General features: G+C 34.2%; 1 protein-coding gene across 1 annotated transcript in view; it reads right to left on the bottom strand.

Annotated features, from left to right (window-relative positions):
- LOC145285918 (chitinase-3-like protein 1) overlaps positions 1-19,236 on the bottom strand; it is a 71,434-nt gene that overhangs the window by 41,795 nt on the left and 10,403 nt on the right. Inside the window, exon 2 of the mRNA XM_080134411.1 lies at positions 6,307-6,478. Coding sequence (XP_079990537.1) covers positions 6,307-6,478 — 172 coding nt within the window. The remainder of the gene's footprint in view (positions 1-6,306; positions 6,479-19,236) is intronic.

The following is a 19,236-nucleotide window of genomic DNA, read 5'->3' as shown; positions in this document are numbered from 1 at the left end:
GATACCAACATTTTTTTGAAAAAGATGTCATTTGTGGAAGATTACTCAGCAGATTTTACAAATTAATACACAAATACATTGAAAAGCTTAGTGATTAGGCAACCCTTGATTCACAACAAAATTGCACATCACCGTGTATTTTCCCTCCCGACTACCGACACCATCATTTTAACTGCAATAGCATGTCAGGAGGCGATGAAAAGAAATCAAATAAAGTACTCGAACGCGAATGTGAGAACTGAAAATACAAATATTTATTTCAAAGCTATATATACATATTTTAAAGGCGGACCAATGGTTTCATTATATTGAATCTACCATTAGCCGTTGAATGAATTCAATACAAATCACCAGCGACTTTGTAAACGCGAATCAACGCGAAAGTAAACAAGCGTTTGTTTATTTTCGCGTTTTTTCACTTTTTCAAAGTCGCTGATGATTTGTACTGAATTCGTTCAACGGCTAATGGTTGATTCATTACAATGAAACCACTGGCCCGTTTTTGAAATATGTATATATAGCTTTGAAATATATATATATATATATATATATAAAGAGAGAGAGAGAAAGAGAGAGAGAGAGAGAGAGAGAGAGAGAGAGAGAGAGAGAGAGAGAGAGAAATAGATACATACATACATATGAGAGAAAAACACAATATAAAAATATATACTAATGCATATAAAATTCAATCGTTGATTCAATAGGGAGATGACATCAACTGGGGTGCGAGATAAATATCCTCTTTATCTCTGAGTATTGCGAAGCTTAATGCTTCTCATCAGACGTTCTCTTTTGATGAGAAATATATCAAGGTTATGTTAATAATATCTGTCGACAAGTTCGTAGACAAGTTTAGCGTAGTGAATAATAACCGGAAGTCGGGATCTATAACCCTTTAATCTCTAACCCTGTGTAAAACCAAGGGGAACAACTCATGGATGTACCTCGAGGATCGGTTCCTTATACTATCACGCATTCTTCATATTTCTTTCTACAACGAAATACTCCAATAATTAAATTAAAGGTTTAAGTTGCAAGGTCAAGGTCAAGGTCTGGTACATTTAGTGTACACACAGGTGAATGCGTGGCGATGAGCTTGATATCTTTTTTAGCATAGGCCTCAGACGGGCGAGCGGTATTCACTATGAAAGGGATGATAGCACATTTTCAGCCCTTTGGGTTTATATGCGTGTGTTATGTGTGACTGTGTCTATGTGCGTCAATATTTCAGTGCGCGCGTGTGTGTATATTGCGACGCAATATTTATATCTAGTATAAACATTTAAATATTGGTCCCCCGACAAAAGGAGGATTGGACCCAGTAATTCACTTCCGTTCGCCCGTTCGTTTGTTCGCACTTTTCTCAACAACCTTGGATTTTTTTGAATTTTCGCAAAAATATTAGTCACGATCAAAATAAATTTTTGCCATCACGGATTTTCCAGGATAACTCTGTTTGCCCCCCTCCATAGGGGACATCATTGACCCAAAATCGTTCGTACGTTCGTTTGTTCACACTTTTTTCAATGACCACATCTTGGATTTTTTTTTTTTGGAAAATTTGCACAAACATTAATCATGGTGAAAGTAAATTTTTGCCGGAACAGATTTTCCGGGATAACTCTGATTGTCCCCCCTCCCTCCAAGGGGCCATTATAGGGGTAAAATTACCCCCAAATCGTTCATCAGTTCATTTGTTCACACTTTTCTCAATAACCACACTTTGGATTTCTTAAAAAAATTTGCATGGTGAAAGTAAATTTTTCACTCGTGGAGGGGGGGGGGGCATCATACTCATCTTGTTCAGAATAATAAGTTAAACAATTATTTTATTATTTTATTATTTTATAATTATTTTATTATTTCAGAATAATAAGTTAAATAAGTGTTTTATTTCAGAATAATAAGTTAAACAAACCTCCGGCAAAAAATATATCGAAGATTGTGTGTGTAAATTTTTTATTCATTTCCATACGTTAAAAAAAAAAAAACAACAACATTGTTGTTACGCCATGTCCGCTTATCTGGCTGTCAAAGTTAAAGTCACGTGACACACCCGATTTCTGATAGTGTCAGCGGGAACATTGTAGTCATGGATAAGCCAATCATACTGATAATACGATTAGCTTAACAACCAATCAGCATTCGTTATCATACCGCGAAAGTATTGGCTTACTTCCGGCACCAACCCACCAATTTAGATCCTGTTGGCGGCTGAATTAGAACATCGTAATCTCTGCCTTCGCTTCAAACGCATTTCTATTTTTTGAAAATACGATATAGTTGACGTACCGGTTCTCGTTAGATAACCGAATTTAAGTGATGCGGAACCTGGTCAGTACCCGATGGGTGGCCATTTGGGAAAGCTAGGTGTTGTATGTCCATGATCGGGATATACATACAGCTGGGGACCACTTGTGAATTTAATGTTCCCTATAAACTTCCTCCTTCAGAGGAAACCTGGCATAGAATGATCAGGGCTAATACGACACCGAGTATTACCGATTTTTATCTCTTGAAGTGAGATTTTCACAAAATGTTTTATAGTTACCTCAATCTATCATTTATATCCTGAAGAAAAAAAAATCTCTAACTTTAATAACATCGAATAAGGATAAACAGATATCTTCGACGCTGCGATATTAAAAAAAATCAATACGAAACAATATTACTACGATCGTTGAAACATCCGGTGTTTCTAAACTCTGTTCAACTAAACATTTTTTCTCTCCGAAAAAAACAACAATAACGAACGATTCGTTATACTTACAAAACTCCTTCTACGCGATGGAACGATGAATTTATTGCTCAACACTGCAACAACACTACAGCTTTATTTTAAAACTTGATTAGATAATACAGCTGACATCTAGTCAATGTAGCCGCCTTCAGCCTCAATCACCGCCTTGATAAGAGTCCGGAATTGGAAGCATGCCTTTTCCACAAGCGGTGCTGTAAGAGATATTCGGAAGCAGATAGGACAATTTAGGGTCTTCTTTAGAGATGTCTCTACTACATGGAAAGTCAACCCTAACGTAGGCGCATATTCCGTGTTTATAACGATCTTGGGGATGGGGGGCTCAGGTTTTGATGTAAATTTGGAATATATTTTAATCGCAGTGATTTTGCGAACTACAAATGATTTCCAATTTCTTTTATCAAAATTTTGCCTCCACCATATCCATTTTTATTTATTTTATACTGTTTTTTTTTTTCGAGGAACACATATATGTCTCTGATGAGTTGTTTGATGAATTGCCACTATTGAACGAAATATGTGTAAGACATACTATGAGTAGGAAACAAATACATCTGGTTTCTGAACCATTATTAAACAATATATATATATATATATATATGATTGCAACATCTAGTCAGACGAGTGCCACTCCCTCAGACATTTAAAATCCATGAGCCCAAATGCCTGAGGGAGTATCTATACAAAGATGATGTTACAGAGTCTTAGCTTTGTACGACAGCTAAGTCTCTCTCTCTCGGTTCAAAATGTTGAGATCCAGCAACAAGCAAGAGCAAGATAGCCAGCAACAAATTAAACTGCAGACCAGCTTAATGCGGGTACTGGTCTCCCGCTTTATGGTTTTTTAAATCAGAGATTTGCTTCTCCTAGAAAGGTTGCCTTCACCACAATACACATATACACGCACACAAATATACACGGTGCTAGTTGGCCGTTGACCCAGAAAAGAGTTCATTCGCCCTTTGGAAGGTCTTGTTTTTAATCCTCCAGGGAAACTAGCCGCCCTCTTCACCAAACAAGTCTGGTGGGGGAACCAGTTTAGTCGCCGGTGACCCGACCATGAGGCAGGTAGTACTGGGTTACATGGTACCAGTAGCATATGACATGACCTGACACAAATATATATATATATATATATATATATATATATATATATATATATATATATATATAATGTAAAATATGTTATGATATTCAAACAAGAGAAAAATGTATATTTAAATAAGTGGGTTACCCAACAAGTGTTGTTCTTATATCCTTGTTTTATTATTTGATATTTTCATTTTTCAAATTATTGAATTAATTTTTAGAAATGATTTTAACGCGTTTCGAACGAACTTATTACTTTTTTTTTCAAATTGTACTTTTATAAAATTTTGTGGAAAAAGATGATTTGGGAAAGCCATTTAAGGAATAAGTGTTTTTCCCAACGGATGGAAATAGTAAGAGCACTTATTCCCTAAAATAGATTTTCAAATCATCTTTCTCTACAAAATTTTTGAAGAGGACGTAAAAAGTTCAAAAATAAACTAAAACACGTAAATAGATCGTCCCAAACAACTTAAAATTATTTTTAAAAAATATTTCAATAATTTGAAAAATGAAAATATTAAATAATAAAACACATGTATAAAAACATAGTTGTTGATGACCCAGCGTATATATAAGAATTAATATGAGCAACAGATGACTTACGAAAACCAACATTGTTTTATCCTTTATATATGCTTTTAATACATGTAAATATGTATGAGTAAAGAATCAATACGAAAACTATATAAATGTTTATATCTTTTCTGTATTTATTTCCTACGGATTGATGTGTAGGAATACAAACTTGACTATTTTAAAAAAACTGATTACATATAATGATAGAAGATGTATCGAGACACAGGAATGAGTATGTTTGATCTGGAAGAACGGTGGTTCATTAAAATTGTGGAGTCTGCGTTCGCGCCTGGTCCACAAAGTATTGAAATAAAAAATTTAAAAATTAAAAAAAAAAAACGTTTACAAGTGTTTTTGATATAGATGTACATAAGAATACTTTGATAAGTATGTTTTAACTTAAGTAGGGATGGTATAATAAAATTGTGGGGTCTGCGTTCGCGCCTGGCCTCCATAGAATGGAAATAGGCACAAACTTTAATAAAGACTTTTCATATCTATCTGCGTAAGTATACTTTGATAATTATGTTTCAGTTTGAAGAAATATGGTATAATACAATTATGGGGTGTTCGTTTGCGCCTGACCTCCATAGAATGGAAATATGTCACAAAGTTTAACAAGGTTTTTTAATATAGATCCACAGAATATTGTGATAAGTGTTTCAGTGTGAACAGGTATGGTATAATAAATTATGGGGTTTATCTATTTTATTTTTACTTTTATCATAGTTTGCTTTGGTTTTGATACCCCCAAATTCAAAGTTATCTCTTTATAACCCTTCCTTTTCATAACCTATCATACTTTCATCAATCAGAGTCCATTCTCTGTAGGCTGTTTTTGAACCCAGTCAACGACGGGTAATTTTGCTAGCATATATATATATATATATATATATATATATATATATATATATATATATATATATATATATAATTTAAAGGAGATTAGAACAATAGTCTAAAGTGCAGAGTGTATTTTAATGTAACAGTAAAATTACTAGTTTAATTAAAATACAGGGAAAGAAAACGTGCTCGTTGTAATTTAGATATATAATAAGCTCGATAGGTAAATATCCTAGAGCTAATTTAATATTTAGTAATGTGATTGATAATTTAAAAATCAAATTATAATTAAATTAAAAATCCGTTTCATAAGAAGGAACAACAACAAAATCAATAATTTGTACGTTCGTTTCGGAAAACAATGTTTTTATTGTGGTAGACATCAAGCTACGGACAATAATTTTTACATATAGTGTTTTTAACAAACAAAATTTCCTCATCAGCAAATATTGGGAAGGGTTTTTATTATATGTAAAAGACACCATAAATAAACCTAGCATTAAAAGTAAGGCAGATGTATCGAGTTATGTGTTCATCAACGCTTCGTCTTTATTTCGAGACTTCCTCTTAAGCAAATGAGAAGCATTTCGCATATCAAATACGCCCGGCGAGTACATTTGCAACAGAGGACTTACGAAAACCAACGTTGTTTTATCCGTTATATATATATATATATATATATATATATATATATATATATATATATATATATATATATATATATATATATATATATATATATATATATATATATAACGGATAAAACAACGTTCGTTTTCGTAAGTCACATAATTCTTCTGTCCCTTTTTTTTACTTTCTTGAATCGGGTGATTCACATTTTGTGTGAAATTGGTTGGCTTAATCCTATTTATAGGCATTGAGCAATTTTAAACCCTAACCCTAACCCTAACCTACTGTCCACTTAATTCTTTAACTTCGTGTTGTTCCGACGCTTACCACCCATGTAGGAATTAACTTGAAAATTTAACAAATCAAAAATAAAGAAATATCGATATTTTGTAGAAAATCGAACTCACAGCACATCGTCGTTCCATTCTGTCTTTGTGACGTCCGTTCCTTTTAAGCTGCCGAAGGCGTAAAGAATGTGAGTACACAGGGTCGGGTCGATGTCACGTGGTAAGAACTTCCCCGTGCCGTGTCTGTACTGCGACCAGTTGGTGTAGTAGCAAAACAAATGATAACATAACACTGCAAAAAAAAAAAAAAAAAAAATGCCAGTTACGGAATTGCATTATAAACAATAACAAAAAGGTTCATTCTGGCAAAGAGTCTTGGGTATGAATTCATCAACCAGCTTGGTCTTCAAACAGATCATTATTTATTTACACGAATCTTTAATCATGTACATAATTGATTTTATATCTTTATCAATTTAATTACCCCCCCCCCCAAAAAAAAAAATAAACACAAAGAATATAATCAATACTGTTATGCCCGTAGGAAAGAATCACCAAGAAAAACGTGAACCTCAGGTTTAAATAGAAAGAACATATTGTACCAGAAACTAAATACAAAGAAAAGCTTTCGGTATTTCCGACTGTTATGTTAGGCAGTCTGTAATCTCGCATTAGGTCGCGATATTTCCGCGCGAGAGTATGAACTCTCGTGGTTTATATAGTGGTTAGCAGAGTCCACTATAGGTAAATGGGTAGATTCCCATAACAAATACATATGAGCAGTAAGCAAAAGGAGAGAAAAGAAAAATAGCGAGAAAGTAAGAAGCAAGGAGAAGAAATATCGGATTGAAAAGAGTTGTTAGGGGAAGAAAAATATTTTATAATTAACAAGTCAGACGATTTGCTTTATTTGGATTTGTGTTCGTTCTCTCTACATTTTCTGTGATTTAATTAAAATTATTTTGTCCACGTGCATGAATTAATATCAAGAGACGGATGTTTCATCATTTGAATACTCATCAGTGTGGATCTACCTAATGCACACACACACACGCGCGCGCACAGACACATATATAAAGTGATTTAATCTCTCTCTGTCTTTCTCTGTCTCTCTCTATCCCCCCTCTCTCTTTCTCTCTCTCTGTCTTGAGACGATTAATCGGAATTAGAATCGAGAATCAGAACAATCGAAACTTTTTGGAATATCGGAATGTTAAATAAGTAATGTTAAAATAATAAATATCGATTGGCTTAAACTACCCATAAAACTAAAACCTTTAGACTATCCCACAAAAGTATTTCTACGTTTGAGAAGATATCTACACATTTAACGTGTTTTTACAGTAGTCGGGACAACTAATAACAACTCTGCATTAAAATACTTAGGGATTTATAAAGTATCAGAATTAGAATCAGTAACTGTATTGGAATCGAGAAAAATACTTGAATCGTCCCCTCACTAATATATATATATATATATATATATATATATATATATATATATATATATATATATATATCATTGCGTAAGTATGAAACATTAGTGCCTGTAGATATAAATATAATTGTTAATATTTATTTATCGTAATAAAAATCTTCTATTAAGGAATTCAAGTTGAGCCATTTTTAGTGAATTAAGAAAAAGTACAAAATGCAATATTCCTACATCCTGTCGTTGAATGGTCTATGACTGTTTATTGTATATACCCGATGACATGACATTTATAGGCACTTAGTTTTCCTCAGTTCCTCTATTAATGGCTGTTATTCTAGAGGTATAATTCTTGTCTACACAGTCAAGTTTGGCTTTCTGATTGGGTTCAAATCTCTCGACTGAGAGTAATTATCATTTGCTACACTGATGACTGCGTAAGCATAAGACACTAGTGTCTTTAGGAATAAAATAATTGTTAATATTCATTTATAAAAACATTATATATATATATATATATATATATATGTGTGTGTATTTATGTATGTATGTATGTATGTATGTATGTATTGTGGTACAGAATTTTATTATGGTTAAATAAAAACCATATTTATTTTTAAACATAACAGATTAAAAATAAACAAAAACTTAAAGAGTTAGCCAACCAGTATCGAACCTTGGTCGACAGATCTAAATCCAGGGTAGAATTACGATGAAAAGAATAAACTATAATGCTGTAGATGAAAGGGAAAAGAAAAAAGGTAATAAAATAGAAACCACATTAAGTCCAAGAATATGTTCATTTGTTTACAAAGAGAAAGTTGGAAAGACTTAATGTAAATTATTTCTAGAATCTTCAGATGAAAGGAAGAATGTGACTTAGAATGGAAAATAAATCACTAAACTAAAATAAAAGGCACAGGAACAGTTATTAATGTACAGCAACGAATGACTTGTATGTATTATCAAAAAAAAATCTGATAGTAAATAATTTACATAGCGAATTTTTGTGGGCACGTGTTGTTTGACCCGGATGTCTAATCTTTTCGACCTCCTCCCAACACAGTGCAAACCGCAATTACATTTAAATAGATAAATAATAGAATTATTATGGCGGAGGGGAAACATATTTTCGAATCGACGTCTATATGAGCCTGGTGGGAAAAAAACGATTTGTGTATTCGCGGGAAAGTAAAGTCGTTGCGTAGACAGAGATTTGTTTGGCGAATCTATCACTTATGATATCTAACCAAGGTAGGCGAAGGTAAATGGGACGTCTGTCAACAGAAACTGTTTTAGTTTTTATAAAAATTTTGAATTTTACTTTTAATTGTATGAGGTGCCTTCAGTACGTTTCCAAACCTTTTCTGTATAGACATTAAAAATTGTTGTAGACTCTTGAAAATTCACTATGTTATTGCTATACATTTTATGAGTGATGACAAACCAATTTTTATAATTTTAGGTTCAAATGAACAGTCACAGCAGGAATTGGAAGACATCTTACTAAAGCCTGATTGTCACAGCTGGTGAATTTCAAAAATGCAATCTGAACTTGAGGACACTTTAGGAGAACGATATGCAATCAAATTCTGTTTTTAAAAATGCAACGGAAACATATGGAATGCTTCATACTGCTTTTGGACTATCTTACATGAATAGAGCATCAGTTTTTGAGTGGCATAAGAGAATCAAGGAAGGCAGAGAGTCTGTGAGGGATGATAAGAGGTGTGGGAGGAGTAAAAAGTCAGAACATCATAGATGGTTGGTCACACAAAGAATTTCATAGATAAGAACCGTCGTGTGTCTATAGAGAAAATAAATGCACAATTTGATGTCAGTGTGGGAACTGTACACACAATTATTCGCGAAGAACTGAAGAAGATTTGCGCGAAGTTTGTTCCAAGGGTGCTCAGAGAAGATCACAGACTATTGGACCAATATGGGCATTAAGACAGTTCCTCACCCGCTCTATAGTCCAAACCTTGCTCCCTGTGACTTTTGGTTATTCCCTAAGCTCAAAGAAAACTGTCATTATGTTATTATAAGGCAATTACGGAAATGAAAGAGGCTTTGATGAGGGTCATTGACATGCTCACACAAGAGGATTTTTATGGGGCCTTCCAGAAGTTGTTGGAACAAGTGCATTGCAGCCAAAAGAGATTACTTCGAAGGGGACTAGAGTTTCCTGTGTGTACTAAATGTACACATACTAAATAAAAAAAAAAAGCCTGAAAACTTGTTGAAGACACCTCGTAGATTCAATAATGCCTAATGAATAGCCATTGTTGCTGAGAGTCTTGGGTATGAATTCATCAACCAGCTTGGTCATCGAACAGATCATTAAGACCTTATGAGTAAGAGTCTTAATTAAATTGATATTTTGTTTCGAGAGACAAAATGAGTTCCAACAAGTGTAGACCAGTAAAAGTTGATTTCTGGTTTTCTGAAATAAGAATACTTGAAGAAGTTTTAAAAAATAAACAAATAAAAAATGGAAGTAAAGAATTGTCTTCCTCATCTAAAGTAACCTTAAGAACTGGATGAATATTGTTGATAAACTATAAAACAACCCTAGTTTCTATCTGATTGCCGAATAAACAAGTGTCGTCAACATGACGAAAGCAAATGTCTGTTTTTTTTTTTTAAGACCAGCTAACAAACCCTCTTCATGGAAACCTACAAAGATATTGGCCAATGCCGGCCTCAAAGCGATAATTCCTCCAGACTCCATCAATCTGTCCATATATAATAGCATTAAAACTAAATTCAACCAATCTAGCTTCGAATTTCATTCATACCACGAAAATGTTTTCGAAAATAGAAGTAGAAATAGTAGCGAGAAACCCATTGAAGAAGACGTTTTTGGATTTTGGTCTTGACAGATGTAATCTAATATATATATATATATATATATATATATATATATATATATATATATATATATATATATATAAGGCTGTTTGTCTCAAAATTTTCAAACTCTATCTCCTCAGAAACTAAAAGTCAGAGAGCGGCGCTAGGGACCTCAACTGATTGAAATGTTTACGGATCGTTCTTTTATGGCCTTCAGCCAGTTTATATAGGTTTTAAGGGGTCAAGAATGGGCCAAAATTGAAAAATTCGTTATACATTTCATACATTCATCTTAGTTTATTTTTTATTTTAAATTTTTTATCAGTTCATATGCGTGTAACGTCGGTACAGTGGTAACGTCACCACCTTTGAACGCTACAGTTTAGTCTTCGGTTTCGATTTTAGCTGATGACACCCAAATACTCTTTTTTTTTTTTTTACTTTCGAAACTACGACTTTATAATAATATATACGAAATTTGGACAAATTAACAATCATATTAAAACGTATTTTATGAGCTGGCCAAGCCAGGTGCCCCCCCCCCCAATAGTCTAATATATAAAAAGCTATATGTCTCTCTGACTGTCTGTCTGTCTGTCTGTCTCCATATTTTCAAACTCTATCTCTTCTGAAACTAAAAGTCGGAGTGCGGCGCTAGGGGCCGCCAATGATTGGATTTCATTTATGTTTATATTTATTTAGCCAGTAAAAATTGTTTTTAAAGGTCAAGAATGGTTCAAAATTGAAAAATAAATCGTTATACATTTTGTACATTCATCTTAGTTTATTTTTAATTTTTTTAAATTCAATTTAAAACACTATATAATCAATTCTTAATGCTGCAGTATTTTAAGTTATGAATTTATTATACTTTTTACTAGAATATTTTGTCCTTTTCTTTTTCCAGTTTCAAGAACTAGCCCCTTACTTTTCCATGTTTAAGCTTAACCATATTACTTTTCACGCTTGCATTTTTCTACTGTAATATATATTAGGTCGGTGTAAAATTAATGTCGCTTTATATATAAAATATATATATTTGATATACAAAAAGAAAACGACATTATTTTTGCACCAACCTAATATATATATATATATATATATATATATATATATATATATATATATATATATATATATATATATATATATATATATATAATGATTTAAATAAAATGTACGGAAATTTCTCGAGAGCTCTTTTCGGCTATCTAGCCACTGAGCCAAAGAATGTTGAGCAGAACCTATCACAGATAAAATAGGTCTCAGTGGCACAATGTCCCAGATTGTATGGTCTCCCTTAAATCCATAAGCAAGGTTTGCCACTGAGACCTATTTTATCTATGACAGGTTCTGCTCAACATTCTTTGGCTTAGTGGCTTGTCGAAAATTTGCAGCCGGTGCGTGAATTATACAGCACGTACTGTATTCCTGATTCTTTTCGGTTTGTCGAATGTCTACGTGGGTTGGATTCGAATGTAGAGCCATCCTGTATGTATTCTTTCGATGTCTCTAGTCTTTTTACTAACATACCGTTAGATGAAACGATACAGATTTGTACGGACGCGCTTTATGGTGGTCGCCTGACTTCTCCACGCTTTTCCAAAGAGATATTTACTGAGCTTATTTTCATGTGCACCAAATCAGTGGAGTTTAGCTTTGATGACATTATGTATTGTCAGGTCTCGACAGGGTTTCAATGGGGAGTCCGTTGGCCCCAATCTTAGCTGATATTTTTGTCGGTTATTACGAATCCGTTTTGTTAAATTCTGCAACAAAGCCCACCACATATTTAAGATAGGTTGACGACACTTTTGCTATGTTTTCATCGCAAAGTGAAGCGTTATCTTTTTTTTTTTTTTAAATAGGTTGAATTCCTTGCATGGAGCTCTTAAGTTCACTATGGAAAGTGAGAAGAACAATTCTATTCCCTTCTTGGATGTTCTTGTCGAACGTTCAAGAGGGGGCTTTCTCACTACCATTTAAAGGAAGCCCACTTTTACTGGCTTATATGTGAACTGGTCGTCCTTTGTACCCAAATCACGCAAGGCCGGCTTTATTAATACGCTGGTACATAGAGCTCTCATGATATGCTCACCTCATAGATTAGATTCCGAACTTGATAAGATCAAAGAAATATTTATCAATAATGGTTATCCCTTAGATCTTATTGAAGACTGCATTAACAAGAAAGTTGATGATTTTAAATCCCCTAAAAGGTTTGGGCCTGCGAAGTGCCCGGTTTATTTAAAATTACCATGGATTGGGGATAAGAGTTTTAAATTGTCAAAAACAGATTGTTAGAAGTGTTTATAAGTGCTTCTACTCTGTTTCCTTGCGTTTGGTATACATTACGAGACTTGCTATTCCTTCTTTTCGAAAAGATGGTTTGCCTTACACTCAAATTAGTAATATTGTTTATCAATTTAAATGCCAGTGCGACGCTGGTTATGTTGGGCGAACGTCTTTGCATTTGCTAACACAAATAAACCAGCACGTTCCATCTAAAATCAGACAGGGGAGGGTAGGATCTGGTAGTTTTCCTCCTTCCGTAGCCTTGGACTCGGCTATTGGCCAGCATTTGGTTGAAAATTCATGCTGTGCTGATAAATATAATGGGTAAAACTTTTATTTTGATTTGAGACCAAAATAATAAATGTTAAGGGGTCAAAATTGGGATCAAAGTTAAATTTTTTGCTCAACACACTCCTCCAAACACCCGGGAAATGTCGGGTAACCAGGCTAGTTGTTAAAAAAGCATTAGTTAATTTTTTGTTACCTCTGCGGTCTCTACGAAATTACTCAGACAATTTTTGGTCTAAACATTTGAAATCTTACATAAAGTCTATTCACACGCCGAGCAAATTATGAATAGTACATAGAGCCCGAGCAAAGCCGGACTGAACTGCTAGTATATATATATATATATATATATATATATATATATATATATATATATATATATATATATATATATATATATATTCAATAGAGAATTAGCTCTGTAATAATAAATACTAAATCTGCATGAATTAAAATATATTTAAACGTATTTTATGACCGGGCAAGGGTTGGCCTCCCACCACCGCGAGACTTTGTAATAAATTCTTTGAAAGTTATTATGAGATTATCTATATATATACAAGCGAAAATGTATGTAGGTATGTATGTATGTGTGTATGTGTGTATGTTTGTGTGTCTGCTAAAAACTTTCGACAGACACGACGAAAATTCACAAACTCGGTATCATATTGAAGCGCCATCCTTCGCTCGTAAAATATCGAAAAATTGGCCAAAAACGTTCATTTTGTCACCCCGAAATCGACAATTTTCAACGGGGGGGGGGGGGGTCAACAAAACCGGTCCTCTCGTGACGACGACCGGTTCTACGCATGCGCCTGCATAAGCCTGCATAAGCTTGAAGAGTCCTAGAGTGGATGAAACGCGGAATATTCAGTGTAGCTTAATCGCCATATATATTTTATAAATTACTATATATATATATATATATATATATATATATATATATATATATATATATATATATATATATCCGATTCTAACCTATGCCGACGGCGGGAATCTAAAAACATGCAAGTACTTAGGTATACTTTTATGCACGTAAATAATATTTAATAATAATATATATATAGTAAGTAAGTTATAAAATGTATATGCCGATTAAGCTACACTGAATATTCCGCGTTTCATCCACTCTAGGATTCTTCAAGCTTATGCATAAGCCTGAAGAGTCCTAGAGTGGATGAAACGCGGAATATTCAGTGTAGCTTAATCGCCATATATATTTTATAAATTACTATATATATATATATATATATATTGCGTCCTTCTATCTATTACTTATTTATTTGTTTACTTTTACTTATTACTTCGTTTTCTTTTTACTGTTTCTTTTACTTCGAAGGGTACTTTTAAAGTGTCTATGTATTCTTACATATATGTTCGTACTTATGTGTGTGTGTGTGTGTGTTCTTAGTTCTTGCCTTGAAAAGTATCGACGTGTACGTCCAAATACATAATCGTAAATACCTGCCTGCCTTGTCCAGCAAATATCTTCTTGGATGCTGCTCTGCAGTCTCGTAGGGAGTGGTCACCTCTGAAGACAGACGAATTAATGAACACGAGATGGATTTTGAAGCTTCAATTCTTTTATTAAAAGTCAAGCCTATATCTGGACTCTGGTTGCCGCGGAGAGACCCTAATCTCCTGTCTGTTCCATCTGCAGCCCAAAATCAACTCTCACATGTCGCCGTCAACCGGAAGCCTACGACCACAATTCAGTGTCACCCCTAATTTCCAGTGCACGTCACCCCTAATTTCAGATGCATTCTATCTAGGTTGACAAAAGGTGACTTGAGTTTGACGCCTATCAAACCCAACCTTTTGTGACCCCTCTAAACTCGTTGACGAGAATCGAAAATATACTTACATAACTTACTATTTCTACAAACTACCTATATAGCATTTAAGCTGGGATTCCCAATACTACACTTAGAGATCCGGTGTTTTCTTAGAAAGTCGCCCACTTTTTATTTGGACGTATTTATTTATTTATTATTTTTTAAAAACAGTAATCTACACACACGCGTGTTTCAGGGTCCTACCCCTCTTCAGAGTAGCTTGACTGTTGTTAGGACTCGGACCCCGGACCTTATGTATTTCAGCCCAGCGTCTTAATCCATCACGCTATGATACCATAGACAATTTACTGCTTAGTTTTTATCGTTTATCTATTTACGTAGTTTTGTTGTTGATTTTTAAAACGATATGAAGGTTATCGTCTCCACACAAACACACACACACATTATATATATATATATATATATATATATATATATATATATAATCAGCCACTCTGATGAATCGTAGACGACGAAACACGTGTCAGTGGATATATATATATATATATATATATATATATATATATATATATATATATATATATATATACTGACTAGCCTTGGTGGCCCGGTGTTTGGAAGTGTGTGTTGTGCAAAAAAAAAAAAAGGTCGTAGTAGGTAGGCTCGAACCCGTGACGCGAAGGCAAAACAAACTCTGACGTCTTACCTCTACTCCATAACGCGATCGGATGTCCGGAACGTTAAAATTAGGCAATGTCAATCCAACCAATACGATAACGTGCAAAAATGGCTCACAAAAAACCGCCCCCTCCTTGTAGAAAAGTGCCCAGTTGAAGGTGAAGGAATTAATGCTTTTGGCAAATTTTTCGATAGTTGTTGTCCGACGGGTCGAGCTTTAAAATGATACTGATCCCATGAAAATCCGTTGCCTCTGTTGAAAGCTTTAGGCAGACATACAAACACACATACACACATTTAAACAGACAGACGAGATTTATATTATAGATCTCTCTCTCTCTCTCTCTCTCTCTCTCTCTCTCTCTCTCTCTATATATATATATATATATATATATATATATATATATATATATATATATATACAGGATGGCCTAAAAGTAGGTTAACAGTTATTAATCAATCGTTTAGTAGTAAAGTATGAAAAAGTATGAAATATGAAGTGCAGACGCCTCTGTGTAGCTTAATTGCCATACGTTTTTTTTTATTGTTTATGGCTATTAGGCTACACAGAGGCGTCAGCACTTCATATTTCATACTTTTCATACTTTACTACTAAACGATAGTTTGATAACTGTAAACCTACTTTTGGCCCACCCTATATAAACCTATTTTCGTATCTCTCACTTACCTTCCTATCTCTCTCTCTTTGCTCTCTTCATTTCTCTTTTTAGCTCACTGCCTTCCCCATTTAACGTCACAGCTATCTTTGTCGCACTTATTGGCAGCATATATTCGTATTACATTTACCTAACCACGTCCAATTGATGTAATTAAAATGGAAGCCTCTTCAATTTGTAGCCACAGTGTTTTATTTTCTTTCCGCTTTTTTTTTAAGAAAAAAAAAAAGAAAAGGAAAACATTACCTTTTCTTCCTTTTTTTTTTTTTTTAACTATCTCGCGAACTGCGTTCTTTTATTGCCAGGTTGTTATAAGCGAATCGTATACAAATGTCCCTTGTGTGCACAGGCATTAAAAATGGCCGAAACTGTTTCCTGTTTGTATAACCCTGATATTGACATAAACAGAGGAACGGATTTGTTTACCCGCCTGCCATTATGACAGGGGAAGACACAAGGTCAGTTTACAGTAGAAATCCATTTATCTAATACGGGGACAATCTTATATGGCTGCAAAATTGCCTCGTCGGAATTCTTTCACAAATGAGAGCACTTGAGACGTCAGATCACAGAACCTATCCACTTCCCAAAAAGGAGGTAAAGCCTAGGAGTGTGATATTCTGAATCAAAATAGAAATTACACTAGGATCGTAACTCGAATATCGGGTAGAATCTAAAAAACGTGTCCATTAAACCTGAGCGTTTCACGAATAAAAATGTTATTTCAGTCCTAAGCATGGCAGACCAACGAAAATCTTAGGTTAAACTTAAACATGATGGGCCAACGAAAATGTCATTTTAAACTTAAGCATGATACACCAACCGAAACGGTATTTAAACTTTAGGTATAACAGATAAACGAAAATAGTATTTTAACTTAAGCATGATAGACTAACAAAAATAGTATTTTAAAGTTAAGCATGCCAAAGCAAAGAATTATCGTATTCCAAACTTTAACATGGCAGAGAAACTGAAATGGTATTACAAACTTAAGCCTAGGAAAATATTATTTTAAACTTAAACATGACAAGCCAACAAAAATTATATATACAACTTAAGCATGGCATATCAATGAAAATAGAATGTTAAACTTAAGTATGAATGGGAAATAAAAATATTGAACTTTAGGTTAATTTATAAGATTATGTTCACACAATTTAAGGTGGTCGATAGTATGTCCCGTATTTAAAAATTCAGGTGATCGCTCATCTCCCTCTCAATACAGACCACTCAGTCTCCTGTGCGCAATGAGTAAGTTGATAGAATCTGTGTTAAATAGAGAAGTAGCCATCCACCTAAGCAAAAATAACCTCCTCAGTAACATGCAATATGGTTTCCGTTCTGCTAGATCTACAGCCGATGTGCTAACAGTTATATCTCATAAGATTAGCGAATCTCTCGATGTAGGCTTCTTTTCTAGGGCTATTGCTCTTGACATATTAAGGCCTTTGATAGGGTATAGTATGAAGGTCTACTGCAAAATAACCGCTAACAAAAACAAATGGATCTTAATCGAAGTTTTTTTGAGCCATTGAACACTCATGTGTCTGAGAAAGACATTTCTCTACTCCATCGTTATTTCTATGGAAAGTGATCAGCCCAGCTCAAAATACAACAAAGTAAACAAGCAAAATATAAAACAAATATAATCTCCCCCCCCACTTTTTTTTTTTAAATTTTCTTTCTTTGAAGATTATAACGCTGTGTATGGGGCAGCCAAACCAGCTGCCAACATTGCCCTGATTTTTATTGAAACCAACCGAGAGCTCTTTTTAGTATCCTCGTTGTTCCCTTAAGTGCAATTGTCTAGATGTCTTTTGCACTAGGTTCACCAGGAATATAAGTTAGGTAGGACTTCAGGTTCTTCTTCATAAGTCCTGTGGCACCTATGATAACTGGTATGATTGATATCGCTCTAAGATTCCAACTCCTTTTTATATCATACATGAGACCTTGATATTTGGTCTGTTTCTCCCTTTCAGCTCTGCTCAGACCTCCATCATTAGGGACACTCACTTCAACCAAGGTTGCAACTCTCTCTGACTTATTCCATAAACTATGTCAGGTTTCACGGCAGTATTTTCAAGATAGGTGACTGTAGGGATTACATGGTCGTAATGTATGGTAGATAAGTCATTTTCAACTGTTCTTTTAGGTTGATGTTTCCAGGATTTGCTGCTATATTGGATGTTTAATTTTCTACAGATGAACCTTGCAATTTGATACCAGATGACTCACATTTTCCAATTCCGTGTCGCAGAATCTGCATTTGTTGTCATTAGTGAGACCTGTCATCTTCTTAAGCGCATTGGTCATCAATCATTGGTCTTGAAAAGCTATTATAACCCTTTCATGATCGTAGTGGAGGGATCCCCTCTTGAGTGAATTCAACTGGTTCGCCACGTGATTGAGTATAGGAGATCCGTTCAGAAGGCAATTATTGCGTTGCGTTAACGCACGTTTGATTTCCGGGTCATACTGAAGTATTTGTTAAAGGTATTTTCATGGATGTATTCTTATTTTGCAAGTAGGTTTCGCATTCCTCACATATACAACGTCTGTTAATCCAAAATGGTCACCCATTTGGTATCAACCAAGCGATATATCTCTTAGCTTCGGTGATCTGACGAGAATCACTATGTAAGCATTATTACATTGTATATCGAATTTAACCAACCGAACACAACATAATACAGACACAGTATAGAACGAGAAAATGTGAGAAAGGTTCTCTATCATTTTCTAATATCCTATCTTCAAATATGTAGGCTTTCTTTTTATGGAAATCGCTCCAGACAACATATGAAGCCATTTGATGTAAGTAGCTAAAATACTTCTTCAAGGTAAAAAAACTTGCAAACGATAAGTGTTAAATGAAATGCATTCTGCTCTATGAAACAGCAATTCTTTCCTCTTGGCCAGAAACATTGCTCATGGAATGTGAGGATTAAAGGGGGGAAAAATAAGGGAAGAGTTACGCAACTGATGAAAGTAAACCCAAGATCCAATTTCTACTCTCCGTAAA

Source organism: Euprymna scolopes, chromosome 10 (assembly GCF_053919585.1).
Source record: "Euprymna scolopes isolate OS-2025 chromosome 10, ASM5391958v1, whole genome shotgun sequence".
NCBI lineage: Eukaryota > Metazoa > Mollusca > Cephalopoda > Sepiida > Sepiolidae > Euprymna > Euprymna scolopes.
This window is presented reverse-complemented; position numbering and strand designations above follow the sequence as displayed.